General features: G+C 44.7%; 1 protein-coding gene across 13 annotated transcripts in view; it reads left to right on the top strand.

Annotated features, from left to right (window-relative positions):
• The window catches only part of PDE8B (phosphodiesterase 8B), a 247,997-nt gene that overhangs the window by 223,266 nt on the left and 7,955 nt on the right, over positions 1-16,776 (top strand). For all 13 annotated transcript variants that reach the window (XM_055366979.2, XM_055366980.2, XM_055366985.2 and 10 more), the window contains 8 exons: positions 1,191-1,268; positions 3,852-3,928; positions 5,361-5,525; positions 8,141-8,186; positions 8,565-8,700; positions 9,574-9,772; positions 14,685-14,902; positions 16,243-16,363. In XM_055366979.2, coding sequence (XP_055222954.1) covers positions 1,191-1,268; positions 3,852-3,928; positions 5,361-5,525; positions 8,141-8,186; positions 8,565-8,700; positions 9,574-9,772; positions 14,685-14,902; positions 16,243-16,363 — 1,040 coding nt within the window. The remainder of the gene's footprint in view (positions 1-1,190; positions 1,269-3,851; positions 3,929-5,360; positions 5,526-8,140; positions 8,187-8,564; positions 8,701-9,573; positions 9,773-14,684; positions 14,903-16,242; positions 16,364-16,776) is intronic.

Raw genomic sequence — 16,776 nt, 5'->3', positions numbered from 1 at the left:
AAGCCTTCCCTATCCAGTTGAATATATTGTCTTTCAAGTAAAGATTTAAAGTACTATTATTTATAGACAATTTAAACAATATATATTGAACCTTTTATGCATGATAGGAAGATTACTGAGGAAGATAAAAATTAGGAAAAGAGATAGTGTAATATTTTAAGCTAGATTATTTAAGATAAGGTGCTATAGCTATGGTATTCAGATTAACTTTATAATAGTTCCACCTTTACTAGTTCAATAGTTTCCCCGAGAATGTCCCTCAAGTTTTAATGTTTATTTTCTTAAATTCTTTTTTTTTTTTTTGGAGACAGAGTTTCACTCTTTTTGCCCAGGCTGGATTGTGCAATGGCACAATCTCAGCTCACTGCAACCTCTGCCTCCCAGGTTCAAGCGATCCTCCTGCTCAGCCTCCCAAGTAGCTGGGATTACAGGCATGCACCACCATGCCTGGCTAATTTTTTGTTTGTTTTTTTGAGACAGTCTCGCTCTGTCACCCAGGCTAGAGTGCAGTGGCACGATCTTGGCTCATTGCATGCAACCTCTGCCTGCTGGGTTCAAGCAAGTCTCCTGCCTCAGCCTCCTGGGTAGCTGGGATTACAGGCATGCTCAACCATGCCCGGCTAATTTTTGTATTTTTAGTAGAGATGGGGTTTCACCATGTTGGTCAGGGTGGTCTCGAACTCCTGACTTCGTGATCTGCCCGTCTCAGCCTCCCAAAGTGTTGGAATTACAGGCATGAGCCACTGTGCCCAGCCTAATTTTATGTATTTTTTTAGTAGAGACAGGGTTTCTCCAGGTTGGTCAGGCTGGTCTCGAACTCCTGACCTCAGGTGATCCACCCGCCTGTCTCAGCCTCCCAAAGTGCTGGGATTACAGGTGTGAGGCCCTGCGCCCGGCCTAATGTTTATTTTCAAAATTACATTCATGTAACTAAATAACCCTTGATACTAAGCTATATTACTATGATATAACATGGCATTATCTTAAAAAACCATCATTTAACTAATATGACTATAATTTTTGTCTTTCATGATTTGAAAAGAAAGTGGTTGACTGTTTCTTAAAATTATTTTATAGTGCTTAAAAAGTAACCTTGTTTTCTTTAGAGAATAAAGAAAAAACATGTTTGAATCTCTTCTGTGAATACACGGAAAACTAATCACCTTCCCTTTCTAATCTGAAATCCTTAGAGCCTCATTCATTTAGATATAAGAACAGGAGGAAAGAGTCCATTGACGTGAAATCGATATCATCTCGAGGCAGTGATGGTAAGATGTTTTTCAGATTCCTCTGACCTTTTTAAAATGTAGAAAATGATGGAAGAATATGTTAAAAAATTCATCAGCGTATAAACTCCAAAGAGTAAGAGTTCAACAACATCGACTTATTTTTCAATAAGCTCAAAGGTTTTAGGGGTTTTAATTATTTTAATTATTTTTAAAAATCTTATGCTGTAGTCTTTGTCCTCTCTTTGGAGGGACTCCATGCTTGCTCCTTGATGGCTTGAAGCATGTTGAGCCATAACCACCCAAGCAACTCAGAGTTTTAGTAGCTGAACAAGGTCACTCTTGGGTGCTAGAGGCAGAGAGGCAGCCAGTCCTGGCTTCCCAACTCCCAACACAAACCTAGTTTTCAGTGTACCAGCTATATGCACTCACTTCTTAATAAAATGTCACAGAGAAATCGTGAGGCAGAATTTAGCAAAATGTTTCTGCCCTGCAAAGCAGGATTTAGCAAAACATTTTTTGAGTTCCATCAGCCGGGCCTAAGTAAACAACTGGATTTGCAGGGAGATGGAAAAGTCAAAGACAATTCTGACATTTCATTCCTCGGTGTCTGGGAAATTTTAAGTCATATATACAGAAATGGAAACGTCTCCAGGTTTTGCTAGGTTGGGGGTTAAGGAGAAGATGATGAATCTTATTTTAATGGAGATGGCTAGGAAGCTAACCTGCAACCCTGGTACTCAGGGCTATAGATGTGGACTTGGCAGTCCTAGTGGTGACAGGTGAAGCCAGGAGCAGAAGAACATCTCTAAGGGGTGTGTGATGTGCATGTAGTGAAAGGACAGAGGGTCCAAGCCTGAGCCTGAAGGCGTAGTCTCAGCCAGGGGGTGGGCAGTGGAAATAGGGCCAGTAAAGAGGACAGAAGAGCTGGGGGTGACTATGAGAGTGCAGTGTCACATGAACCAAGAACAAGAGGGGATTGAGAAAGGCGGTGGCCAGCAGTGTTAGATGCTGTGGATATCAGAGCTCGAGAGCGGACAACAGACTAGTAGGTTTCACTCGCTCATTTGATTTTTATTTGGCAAATGGGAGGACACGTTCTGGGGTGTGAGGAGGGGATGGTTAGTGCCTGTGATAGAAAAGAGAGATGAGGCTGGTAACTTAAGAGAGTCAACAGAAAGGACAAGGGAGGGACTTTCCAGTCCTTCTGTACACAGTAGGAAGACTGAGTATGAAAGTGGCTGACATAGGCCAGGTGGGGTGGCTCATGCCTATAATCCCAACACTTTGGGAGGCTGAGGCAGGTGGATCACCTGAGGTCAGGAGTTTGAGGCCAGCCTGATCAATGTGGTGAAACCCCCTCTCTACTAAAAACACAAAATTAGCTGGGTGTGATGACGCATGCCTTAATCCCAGCTACTCAGGAGGCTGAGGCATGGGATTCGCTTGAACCCAGGAGGCGGAGGTTGTGGTGAGCTAGATCGTGCCTCCAGCCTGGGCAACAAGAGCGAAACTCCATCTCAAAATAAAAATAAAAATAAAAAAAATAAAAAAAGTGGCTGACATAGCAAGGACCAAAGATGCTAGAGACAAGATGATAGTTCACAGGGCATGTGAGGGACAGAAATCAATAATATAAAGAGAATATGAATCGAGAGATTTTTGAGATGGATTGAGCGGATAGATAGAATATTTTAGTCTGAGAGGATAAGGGATGAGGGAATTTGAACTGGATTCACTGTTTTTGGAGCAGAACTTGAAGGGGACTGTCTTCTTTCCAGTACGGGCACAGTGGAGGCTGAAGAGCATGCAGGTCTGCAATGGCTGCTGCACTAGCAGCAGGGGGACCCCAGAGGTGGCTGAGCAGGAGGCAGGCTCTGATGTGGGGTGGGTTCAGTGATCCCATCCATGAAATGGGACTCCCCCTCCTGCCTGCCTCAGAGGGGGTGGTAGGAAGATCTGATGAGAACAGTGCTTTTCAAGTCAAACTTCTACCCTTGGCATCTTAAACCAAGTATAAACATTAACTATGTAGAAAAATAAAAGATTTTCTAAAAAATGAAAGCTTCTGTAGATTTGCACTAGAACTTCCATGGGTTTCTGGGAGTTAAGAGCCTAAAGGCATGGGCAGGTGGAGTGACTGGCCCTAATTCAGACTGAGAATGGGCTCAATCCTCCGCCCTGACCCTAACCATGAACTGCCTCCCCTCTCAAGCTGGCTGCACAGTCATCTGGTTACACGGCTAGCAGCTTAGGACTGAAAGTCATGGAACTGCAAAAGTTGGGTTTGGGTGACTTGGGGGAAAGTGAGCCGTGTGGGGGTCATTAAGCTGTTGGAATGAGGCCTTTTTGGACCTCGTCAACCTTCTCTGAAATTCCCCTTGTGGACTTGGGGCTCACCAAGCCCTCCTGCCTCCAAAGTTCCAGGCCAGATCGCCTTTCCAGACTCAGGCAAGTAGCAGTTGGGCTACCAGCCTTGGCAGAAGAGATGGGTGAATTCATGGCTTTTTAGGTGGGAGGGTGGTCCTGTGAGAAGTGGGCCCTGGTCCATGAAGGGACTCCTTTGCTGCACTTAGCCACACTGAGCCACCGGAACTGGACACAGCTTTCTTGCCTTCTCTCCAGCACCAAGCCTGCAGAATCGTCGCTATCCGTCCATGGCGAGGATCCACTCCATGACCATCGAGGCTCCCATCACAAAGGTGAGTGGCGGCTGCTGCCTGCACTCTGCAGTCAGGGGCCCTCACACAGGGCCGTGCTCTGAAAATACATCACATTGACATCATGGAGCTCGGTCTAGTGGAAGAAGCAAGTAACAGGCAAATAAACACATAGCAAATAAACACCTCATCCTAAGTCACAATCAGGGCAGTGAAGGAAAACAAGCGGGTTCTGTGAGAGAAAATTAGAGTAGGGCCCTTAAGTAGGTTGGAAGAGAGGGGTGGTCAGGGAAACTCTCAGTCATGTTTGAAGCAAGTCTTGAAGCATAAGATGTTACTCAGGAGAAGAAGGAAGAGAAGACTCCAGGTAGCAGGAACAGCCAGGGAAAAAGCATTGCGATGGGCGAAGAGGGCCTGGAACATTTAAGGAGCTGAAAGAAAGTCGGAGTGGCCGGAGCTTGGTAAGCAGGTGAGAGAGGAGGAGGATGTAGGTTGTACAGGGCTCAGCTCATTCTGGACAGCAGGGACATAGGAGTTTGTATCTTAGTTTATGTGCACTGGAAACCACTGAAGAGTTTCAGGTGTGGGGTGGGTGATGTGACCAGATATGTTTGTTGAAAAGAACACCCAGCTTCTGTGCAGAGAATGGATTGGAGGTGGCAAGAGAACAGGTCAGTTAGGGGGCTATTCTAGAAGTAGCTGAGCTAGAATTATAGCTGTGGAGGTGGAGAGAAATGAATAGATCAAGAAATATTTTGAGGCAGACCAATAGGACTTGGTGATGAATTATATTGCCAGGGTAGGGAGAGGAATGAGGAAAAGTATTATGTCAGGCATGGCCCTCCCAGGTTTTTGGTGTGAGCATGAAGTGCTTTCTTGATAGAAAATGACATGAGATAGAAGTGCTTTTTTTTGCAGTGTAGAAACCACAGAAGGTGAACAGCTTTTGTCTTTGATTTTTTTGTTGTGTGTGTTTATGTGATTTCTGTGGGGAGAGGGGAACAAGACTGTAGTTTAGTGTTCGACCTGTGAGATATTCCAGTAGGTATGTCAGGTAGGGAATTGAATGTACAAGCCTGGAGGTCAAAGGAAGTTGAGGGCTGGGAGGTATATTGAAAGTCCCTAGCTATAGGTGTCCGAAGTCGTGGAGACAAAATATCATTTCTGGAAGCGAGAGAGTGAGAGAGGGGCCCAGAACAGATCTCTGAGCAACTCCAGTCTGTAGAGGAGGGCCAGGGGAGGTGAATCTGCAAGGGAGCCTGAGGAAGCCTACTCACTGAGACAGGAGAACATTCACCAGGAGCCTGCAGGGAGAAAAGCATGCTTCAGGAAGAAGGGCGGTACCGTGAAAGCACTGGTCATTTTGAATAAGAGATGGTTACCCACTGATATCTTTTGGATTCTGGGCATATATATGACTTTTGGGAAGTAGAACCCTATTATCCTCAGATGTATTCTTTCTTCACTCCCTTAGGTTATAAATATCATTAATGCAGCCCAAGAAAACAGCCCAGTCACAGTAGCGGAAGCCTTGGACAGAGTTCTAGAGATTTTACGGACCACAGAACTGTACTCCCCTCAGCTGGGTACCAAAGATGAAGATCCCCACACCAGTGATCTTGTTGGAGGCCTGATGACTGTGAGTGATGAGGCAAAACCTGAAAAGCAAGAGAGGTATCCGGGGCCTCTAGAGTGCAGCTGATGTGGAAACTGTTACCTATGGTTGCAGAAGTACCTGTTATATAGACTAACGTTAGCATAACCAGAAGCAACTGCATCAGAATTTATGTATAACATGTGCAGTGGTATTTGAGTGACTCTTGCATTTGTCTTTCCACGAGGCTGGCCTACCATAGCCATGGGGACAGTGTTTCAGAATTCCTATGACTGCAGGGAGTCATTGGGCAACTGATGGAGGGCTCAATGTGCAAGATGGGGCTTTGCAGGCTCTTGATTATTCCTGCTTTCCCTTGATCTGGTATAGTACTGGATTTCATTTCCATGGACCTCAGATTCCTCATGTAATGAAAGGATTTATTGTTAGACTATAGCATTTAATCTTAACTATAGAATCCTTTATTTAAAGTTTGTATAGAAGTTCCATTTATAAGGTAAAAGCAGACTGGGGCTGTTCTGGCTCAGGGAGGGGAAGGGGAGAAGGAACCTCTCACTGCCACATTCCAAAACGGACCATTTACACCACCAAGAGTAGCTGGTTTTTAGGGACTCAACCTATTCTGGTGTTTTGCTGTGATCTATTTGGCTTTCATAATTATCTATCAGCAAGTAAAGAAAAGGAAAAAAATTCAAATTATTTATTTGAGTTCCCCATCAGAGTCTGAAGCTGGAATTCTTTAGAAAAAAAGTCCAGAAGTCATGTATGAGTTTGACTTTGAAGGTTTCTGTCCAGCCCTGCCACCAAATGCTGAATGTTTACTGGCTTTCCCCTCCATTCTCCACCTGGAACTTGAGGGCCTCCTTGTTTCTTTCTTGCCCCTGGGCTGGCCTGTTAACTCCATCTAATGCAGTGCAGACCTCAGCTTCTAGGCAGCACTGCCAAGGGCTCTGCAAGAAGGTGGCCACCGCAGAGCTGCAGTGGGAGGGGTCTGGTTCTGGGAGCAAGCCATGTTCCCTCCCTCCCCTGCTGCTCATGCAGGACAGGCAAGTCCCCAAACTGGTGCTCAGCCCGGGAGGGTTCTTGGCCTCGCCCAGGAAATAATTCAAGGGCAAGCTGGTGGTGTTAAACAGCAACTTCTATTGAAGCAGCAGTTGTACTGCAGTGGCAGAGGGACTGCTGCTTGCAGAGCGGGGCTACCCCATGGGCAGTGTGCCCCTGGTAGCAGCTCAGAGGCAGCGCTGCACTCATCTTTATACCTACTTTTCATTACATGCAAATGAAGGGGCAGTTTTTGCAGATATTTCTAGAATGAGGGTGGTAACTTCTGGGTTGTTGCCATGGAAAGGGTGGAAAGGTCTGGGTGTTGCCATGGCAACGGTAAACTGCCGTGGCATGCTGGTGGGCATAGCTTATGGGGAGGTGCTTCTGCCCTGTTCTACCTAGTCCTCAATTTGGCCCCATGTCCGAGTCCCTTCTCCTACCTCACTGCCATACCATCGTGGGTTTCCTCTCCAGAGGATGCTGTGAGGAACCAGTGAGTGATTCCACCTCAATTTTATGTGGCTTTGGGGAAGTGGAGCGAGAGAAGAGCAAGGAAAACCAAGAATCTCTTGCCATACACACGTTACAGGCAGGACAATTGTGGCTGTTGTTACTTCTGTATTTACTCAATTTTTAAAATTAAGCTCTTGGCCTAAAGATCCAACATGTAACTTCAGGGGAGTCCTTCGTTAATTAATACTACTTTAAACCTTAGCACACATTGTCTGGGAATGACAAATAAGCATTTCTTTTTTTTTTAATTTAATTTTATTATTATTATACTTTAAGTTTTAGGGTACATGTGCACAATGTGCAGGTTACATATGTATACATGTGCCATGTTGGTGTGCATTTCTAAATGACTTTTAAGCAAAGATCTAGATAATTGAGGTACTCAGAGATTGAAGGTGGAGGGAAGGAAACTGAGATTCAGGAACACTTGGGGACTAGTTCAAGAGCCAGGACATGGCCAAGCACTGGAATTTCGTCCACTCTCTTAACGCCGCATCTCCAAGGACCTCAAGCCCAGAAACTCTTCTTTAAAAGGCAAGCAGCAATGCTCATGTTTCAAAACATAAAATACAGGTGGGGAAAAATTAGTTGGGATATTAGTCAAAAAATAGCTCAATCTTTTTAAAACTTTATATTAGAAGGTAATCCCCTAAATATGGCTGATGACTTCACCTCTTCAAAATGTAAGTCAAAAACACAATTAACACAGTCCCTCTGAGGGTGAAGGGGGATCCCGTCAAGATCTGAAGCAAGGTCACTCCTGTGATTTCACCTGTGTAGCTTGAAAATGCCAGGAGAGGAAGATGGCCTCAGAACAGAGCCAACCCACAGCTCACTGTGAGTCCTGACACAGTCACATCCACTCTATCCCAGTTCTCCACTTTCTGGGGCTAATAGTTACAGAAGGGAGAGTATCATCTGTCTTATAACTGTTCTGATTTAATTTTGAGCTTTGCTTCAACTTAGACTTCCAGATTGGTTGGGTTATTCAGGATTCAAATCTCTTTCACTAATAAAAAAAAAAAACAGAGAATGATAATAGATATAAAGCATGCTTCTAACGGGCTCTTCCTTTATTCCAGGACGGCTTGAGAAGACTGTCAGGAAATGAGTATGTGTTTACTAAGAGTAAGTTTTCATCTATTTACTTGTTAGTGTAACCTGTCTCCAGCCTGTGCTGTCCCCGCTGTTGTGATTATTGTTCTGGGAGGTGTTACTTCCAGCTAGTCCCATTTGAGTTTAAGCATCAATATGGTCTACATTTAAAACTAGTCTCCTAATTAAAATTACTTCTCTGAGCACAGTTAGAGTAAGAATTGCAAATCTCTATACATTTAAACAGAGTTAAAGTGAATTATTTTTCTATTTGAGGGTCTTGAAGTTCAATAACAGAAAAATCAGGTACAAGACTTTTTTTCTAGTAGTAACTATGAAGATGATGACAGACACCCGGGCACTCAAGATTCCACAATTAACCAGCCTCCCCCATCCCATCTGTTTGCTCAGATGTGCACCAGAGTCACAGTCACCTTGCAATGCCAATAACCATCAATGATGTTCCCCCTTGTATCTCTCAATTACTTGACAATGAGGAGAGTTGGGACTTCAACATCTTTGAATTGGAAGCCATTACGCATAAAAGGTATGTGACTTCTCTGGCTGAAGGCAGAGCAGGATTGATGGCCATGCTCAAACTCTCACATTTGGAAACTTCGAGGGAGACATGTTTTTGCTGTGAGAGACCTCACGGGTTCTGGCTCTCATGCCATGTTAGAGTAGTGTTGAATGAGCAGAGAGACTATGGCCCCTGAGTGAGATCCTTTGTGGAGAGTATTAGTAAGATGTGGGATCTGCCTGGGTATCCACAGCTCCCTCCTTTGTGCTAGTGAGCCAAGAGTTCTAAGAATCCTCAAACTTGTCGAAGCTCTACCCTACAGAATGGAATTGAGAGCACTATAGATTTTTTTTTTTTTTCTGATCCATCCTGTAGGCAGAGGAAAGATTAGATAACTAAAGGGTTTTTTTCTATACTAGGAGAAGGCTGTTTCTTCCCAGGGGTGTTGGTCTGTTGGATATGAAAGATTCTCACCTGTAACGTAAATAAGTAACAGGACTCTAAGTGATAGGACTTTGGGACCATCTAAGCTGTTTTTTTGTCCTTAGGCTTAGTCACTTCCTTAGGGAACATAAATAAAGTGCAAGGTTAATGTGGAAATGGGGATGGAGAGGGACTGCCAGGCTCATTTCTAGGTTGTCAGAGCCACTGAGGGGCCTATGATTTAGAGATCATCTAGAAATAATTTGGATGTACTACCATGAAGCATCTAGTTCCAAAGAGGTGACTGGTGAGAAGGAGAGATCCTACCTCCTAATTTTTAGAGGAGATGCTTTTAAACCCCTGTGTGTGTGAAGCTATCATCAGAAGAAAAATGTTTCCATGCCCCACTATCATCAAAGAAAACAGTTTCTGGGCCAGTGAATACAATGAGCCAGGGTGGGTTTTCCTATTTTTCAGGCCATTGGTTTACCTGGGCTTAAAGGTCTTCTCTCGGTTTGGAGTATGTGAATTTTTAAACTGTTCTGAAACCACTCTTCGGGCCTGGTTCCAAGTGATCGAAGCCAACTACCACTCTTCCAATGCCTACCACAACTCCACCCATGCTGCCGACGTCCTGCACGCCACCGCTTTCTTTCTTGGAAAGGAAAGAGTAAAGGTAGGATTTTGATACCATGACCTAGTTACCTGCCTGGATTGGAGATCCAAGAACTTAATCTTAGTAAATACATTAGGCAAACAGCTATTTTGCAACCAAGTTGACAGCTTTTTTTAAAAAAAATTTTTGTTACCGAATTGACTAGTCACTTTGGTGTTGTAAAGACATGGACCTTTCTGCCAGCCCTCCCCTCCTCCAAATACTTAAAATAATAATTATATCACCATAGAGACTCCTTTATATGCATGGCAGATCATGAACCCATTTTCCAAATGTTAGCTAGGAGCTGTGTTACTGGGTTGCAGGACAGAACTTAATTATTACAGCAAATGGTTACTAGATCTGTAGGTTAAATTTTAGTATCAGGATTTGGCCATTGGTAGATTACAATCCAGATATTAATAATAGCCATTCCACATTCTACACTGTTTTACATACATTCATGTTTGTGTTTTGTGTAGGTGTGAACGTGCCTATCTTTATATTAATGACTTTTGCATAATTCTGAAAGAGTTCCATATCCCTTAGTCTTACAGTTCAATACTGTCATGTACCACTGCTGATTTGTAGGGCAGCCCTAGGAACCCCTTGCCCTTTACATAAGGGCAGCCCTATTTAAAGCTGGCAAGCGATCCCCATCTCTCCTCCTCCCCAGCTACCATCACTTGCACACCAAAGCGCTTATACATTCTTTTGCTACAACTAGAACTAAAACTTAAATTTTAAATACCCCTGGGAGAAGTGCCATATGGGGATTGAAATTCACATCTGTAAATGCCTGACATTAGATCGTTTTCTTAGAACAGGTGTTGAGGGATTAAGATCCTAGGTACTAAAGAGCTATAGTGAGACAGGTAGAAGCAGAAATGGCAGGAAAACAGTAAGGGGGCGTGTGGGTAAGGTTTTCTTCTCAGTTTTGCCAACAGCATCCTGATACTTATTCACTTTCATCAGCAAGGAAACAATGTGGCCCAAGAATGATGCTTTTGAATAATTTTGTCTTCTACTTTTAGAAAACTAATAGTGATATCAACCTATGTTTCTATAACACCTTTCTTTGAGGAGCAAAAACACCCTGGATTCCTACTACAGGTTCATGCTCCTCTTTTTTAAAATATTTTTATTTTTTTGAGATGGAGTCTTGCACTGTTGCCCAGGCTGGAGTGCAGTGGCACGATCTCAGCTCACTGCAAACTCCACCTCCCAGGTTCCAACAGTTCTCCTGCCTCAGCCTCCTGAGTAGCTGGGACTACAGGCGTAGGCCACCATGCCCAGCTGATTTATTTATTTTTTGTATTTTTAGTAGAGACAGGGTTTCACCATGTTGGCCAGGATGGTCTCAATCTCCTGACCTCGTGATCCACCCGCCTCAGCCTCCCAAAGTGCTGAGATTACAGGTGTGAGCCACTGCGCCCGGCCTATGCTCCTCTCTTTTATACCACATGATGTTTCACAGCTGAAGCCACATGCTACCAGTTGAGAACAGCACCCAATTCATTAATGCCAAGACCAAGGTGATCAATAGCCTCTGCAGTCTTGAGTTAGAGGTGAACCTCACTCAAGCGGAACCACTCTAGGAAAACATTGATTAAATTGTTGATAAATTAGGGAATGCTTAGTAACTTGATCATATCTTACTATCCTCCTCCAAAATATATTTCTTTAAATTGTGAGTTCTGCTAGTGTATTTGGAGTCTGATTAGATTTCTCAAATGACAGCAATAGAAACAAGTTTAAGATTGGACAGAATATGTTTACAATTCAGAAAACATTTTCTCATGCTGGCAGCCCCTGCCAGAGAACCAGAAAACTTAGAGCTGCGAGGAAGCTTGGAGAACTGAGCTGGAAGGGGTTTCTGGGCTCAGAGGTTTGGTTACCTGCCTGTGATCACCGGTGGGTCCATCATGAGGTGCTTCCAGAAAGATTTACTCCTGAGGCCTCTTCTACCAGATCTGCTGGCACTGACAAAGAGGGTCAGGAAGTATTTTCTTACTTCTCTTGTGTCATCTGTCACCCCTAATTTCTTTGTGATAAGCTAATTTTTTTTTTTTTTTTTTTTTTTTTTGAGATGAAGTCTCACTCTGTCATCCAGGTTGGAGTGCAATGGCACGATCTTGGCTCACTGCAACCTCTGCCTCCCAGGTTCAAGCGATTCTCCTGCCTCAGCCTCCCGAGTAGCTGGGATTGCAGGCACATGCCACCAAGCCCAGGCTAATTTTTGTATGTTTAGTAGAGATGGGGTTTCACCATGTTGGTCAGGCTCATCTCGAACTCCTGACCTCAGATAATCCACCCACCTCGGCCTCCCAAACTGCTGGGATTACAGGTGTGAGCCACTGCTTCCAGCCAGGCTAAAATTCTTAATGTCACTATGACAAAGCATGCCCAACCTAGCTGTAGAGCTAGCATGCCCAGAGCTAACAGCCCCTTCAGTTGGTGACAGACCCCATCCTCTCCCCATGTTACCCAATTCCAGGGAACTAGTGCAAGTGGAGAAGCCAGGATAACAAGCATTCCTTTATTAGTATCTGGGCATACATGAATATTTATCCTGAATAAGAAACTATTTGAAAGACAGATCTAGAATGAAACCCTTTCCTCAGTGTGATCCAGATCTACTCCTACTGGTTAAAGAGGGAAAAAAAACTATGCAGAGGTAACTGCACCTCCACGGGACTGGAATTTCGCCAGTTGCGGGTTTGGTGGGGTTTTCTTCCATGGACATTTCCTCCTCGACATAGGGCCTTGCTACTCTCCTCTGCTAGTGAGCTAGCCTGTCTTCCTTCCTTACCTCCCAGCCATTTCTGGTCTGACAAGGCCTTGTTGGTGCCCACGTAAACTGCAGGACCCATTATTGGTATCTTTGTAAAAGTCACTGAGGGCATGGTTTAAATCAGTGTTAGCTGGAAGGAAAGGCATGTTTCATCTAGTGCTACTTATGTTTTCTACCCCAGTTACTTGAATCTATTTCATTGAAGAATTAAAAAATAAACAGACTCCAAGCAGGATTGAACATACCACAGGGGCACTAGCTGGAGGCCCGGAGTTTGGGCCCTGTGGGTTCTCACTGCTCAGGTACAGTCAGTGAAGGTGGAGCCCAGGTTGGGGCTGTCCTGGGTCCTGAGGTTGGAGATCACTGAACATGCCTGCAGGTGACCGTGGCCTCTCCTGACCAGCAGTGAAATGGGCCAAATGATGCTTGCTTGCCCTGGGCACTGCAGAATCAATCTCTGAGAACAGCTGAGAAGAGTAACTTCTGCTGTCCCTATTCAGGAAGCCTAGTTGTGTTGATTGGGGTCACCCCAGGGTTGCTCACCAGCTCCATAGGGTCAGCGTTGGGAATGGAAATGACTCCCTTCTGGTGGAGACAGAGCTTTCAGGGAAGCCTGCTAAACCAACACAAGCAAGTGCAGCCCCTTGGCCATCAGGGTGCCGTTGCAGGACAGGGCTGAGCTACAGGTTCACCTTCCTCACCTGAGTAGCAGCTCTTCCTCCTGCAGGCCTAGGAGAGCAAATTCTGGGAATACCAAAAATGATGACCTCCCCACCCCCCACATCTTGGGGACCACTTTCCCTCTCACTATCCCTTCAGCCACAATGATGTCGCTTACGTTTCCTGAACAGACCTTTTTTGTTTGACTTCAGGAACGTCATGCAGGCTGTTCTTTCTGCCTGGAATTGCCCTCTTGCTGCTTGTTGCCTGGACAATTCCTGCTTCTCCTTCAGGCTCAGCAGAAAAATCACTTCCTTGGAAGTGACCACCCTCGAGATCCATGTTATCCGATATGGTAGCCATCAGCCTCGCATGGCTACTAAATAAAATTTAAAATGCAGTTCGTCAGTTGCACTGGCTACCTTTCAGGTGTCCAGTAGCTGCATGCAACTAGGAGTTACTTTATCAGATAGCACAAATAGAACACATTCCTGTCATGGCAAAAAATACATTGGACAGTGCTGCCCTAAACTAGACCAGGCCCCATGGTTATACTCCCAAAGCATCTGTACTTTCCTTCTTAGCACGTCTCACAGCAAGTTACTTCCGTTTGTGTTTTTAAATGTATTTGTCTCTCTCCCTCTACATTACAAACTCCATTGTGCAGACTGTGCCAGTGTAAATAATCATGGCAGCTCTGGCACTATGCAGTGATAATTGGTACCTGGTAGGCACTCAATAAATAATAAATTCCTAGTACAACATCTCTTATATAACAGTAGCCCATCTGATAACTCCTAAAGCTGCAGGCTCAGAAAACACTTGTATCGGATGCTCTGGTTTGTTTCTTTAATTACATAATGAGAGCTTTCGAATTAGGGTTTCCCTTTTTGCCTTTGCTGCCTGCTAGCCCAGAGCTGAATTTTGTTCTTATTTGCAAGAACCCCCTTAGCCTTAATTTTCCTGGCAAAGTTATTCTTTCCCTTGGTCTTCTTTTACTGCTTGGTCCTCTTTTACTTGGTACTCTTTTACTCTTCTACAGCTCTAGTCATTTCACCATTGTATGAATAGTTTTGTTGTATCTGAGCCATTTGCTACCAGCACACTCAAAATCTTTTCAGAGCTAGGCAAATTGGTAATAGTTGTGATCACAGGCCACTTTCTGCTGTGGCAGAAATACCATACAGTGGGCAATTCAAAAGGCTTGTTTGGCCTCTTCCTGCAGCTGATGGCCCCTGGAGAATGAATTAAGCATCTGTTGTAACTGTGGCTCAGGTTTCCCTCCAGATAACAGACAGCACAGTAAAGCGATGCCGCATGTCCGAGGCCGCCTCTCCACATCTAGGTCAGAAGGCTCAGCTGGCTAAAAACGTTCTGAAAATCTCAAATCCCCTGACCCGACCCTCCGCACAGACAAGGATGGATATGGGTCTCCAAGATCCAGTGGGTAATGCTCAACCTTGCCTCCCCATATCCCAGGGAAGCCTTGATCAGCTGGATGAGGTGGCAGCCCTCATTGCTGCCACAGTCCATGACGTGGATCACCCGGGAAGGACCAACTCTTTCCTCTGCAATGCAGGCAGTGAGCTTGCTGTGCTCTACAATGACACTGCTGTTCTGGAGAGTCACCACACCGCCCTGGCCTTCCAGCTCACGGTCAAGGACACCAAGTGCAACATTTTCAAGAATATTGACAGGTTTGTTGTGCTTGGGCTCCTGTGCTCAAGTTTGTGAAGTTTAAGTGGGAAACTCAGTTTTCCCAAATACTTAGCTTCCTCTTAGGGGAAAAGGAAAATAATAGCTGTCCCACTGTATCAGATGATAAAATAACCTTGCCCTTAACTTAATTTGACTTTTCAGACTGCCTTTATGTTTTGAAATCTCATTTGGTCTTCAGTGAGTTCATAAAAATGTTTTATACACTGCAGAACACTACATAAATATTGATTGTACTATTACTAAGTACACCAGATATTTTTACCCTCCTACGAGGACATCCTGTCTTTTGTGTAACTCGAGGAAAGTGTATCCACCCCCATTTTTCCCTAGCTCAATTTCCGGCCGCTTAAAATACTCCCTCATGAGTAGGTCCCACAGAGCGGGAGCACGAAGGGTGGGGCAGGTTCCCCCAGCCCCGCATTCTCCTCTGATGAGAGTGGATTAGATGTGAGCAGGTCCTCTTGCCTTGCCAGCACCTTGCAGTCAGGCTGTGGGTATTTCCCACACAGCACCTGCCAGGCTGGTGCACAGATGCCTGGGAAGGGGGCAGTGTACAGAGAACATGGAGCTCACTCGGGCCTCAGGAATGCTGGTCTATGTGAACCTATTGGTTTGGTCTCCAGAAAACTGGGAAAACATGGAGATGAGTTATTCCAGCTTTGGCTTCAGCTTCATCAGTATCGAGGATGGGTTTTTAAACTTTTGCAGAAAAAATTCTTTCCAGTAGCCAATTTTATTCAAGAGCCATTCTGGCTCTTGAAGTTAGAAAACGACGACAGAATTGGATGGTTAATTTGGGGCAGGGTTGTTGCTTCATTCATTACAATTTCTATCTGCTGCAATCTAGAGAATTACTTATTAACAGGAAAGTCTTCCAGTGCCATCATTGAAAGAGGCCGTGGCCATCCTGTGCAATGGGAATCCCTGTGTTTGCACAGAGTGCAGTGGGCCAGCTTATGTGGCTGCCGTGCCAGCCTGCCATTTCCTGCCACCTTACTGTTTTGATGTTCTCAAGGGAAGGGAGAGGGGAATCACCTTGTCAGATAAACGTCCACCATGTGACAGGTACCTTCTCTCTTTTTTAAAATACTCATAAATCACATAAGGGTCAGCTATCACTGGGGAAAATGGAATAGCATCTGCAAGTCTTGCTTACTGGGAGGACGAGCAGGTAAACTCTTCTTGTGATCTGCACACATTTCTTAACTCTGTGCCCCAGCTTCCTCCTAGGTTGTGAGGAGTGTAGTGAAATGGTGGCAGAATAGTTATAATTTGAGACACGCTGTGAACAAGCCCCTTTGTCTTCTGGTTATTTTAGGAACCATTATCGAACGCTGCGCCAGGCTATTATTGACATGGTTTTGGCAACAGAGATGACAAAACACTTTGAACATGTGAATAAGTTTGTGAACAGCATTAACAAGCCAATGGCAGCTGAGGTGAGTACTGCTTTCCATGCCATAAGGCACATCCAAGTACATTTCCATAAGAGCCTGCTCTGGCCCCGAAGCATTTTCTCTCCCACTCAAATGTAAGGTGGTTATTTGCTTGGAGTTGATAAAGGGCTGGAAGGACTGGCCACTTGTTTTCCTTGGGGATGAGAATAAACTGTGTCCACAGCAACTCTGAGCTCCTTGAAAGAAAGGCCCTGAGAAAAAGCCAGTACTGACCAGAAAAGCTTGGCCCAAAGAATATGGAAGGAGCCGCAGACGAACAGAGACTGGCATAAATGGTGGTATTTTAGAGACTCCAAAGCCTTTACTTCTCTGTTCACTGAGCTCTTGGAAAACCTCAAAGTTGGAAGGTGTTTTAAAAAACAAAGAATGTTCCTGATTCACATTAAAAGCATACC

This window comes from Gorilla gorilla, chromosome 19 (assembly GCF_029281585.2).
Source record: "Gorilla gorilla gorilla isolate KB3781 chromosome 19, NHGRI_mGorGor1-v2.1_pri, whole genome shotgun sequence".
Lineage (NCBI taxonomy): Eukaryota > Metazoa > Chordata > Mammalia > Primates > Hominidae > Gorilla > Gorilla gorilla.
This window is presented reverse-complemented; position numbering and strand designations above follow the sequence as displayed.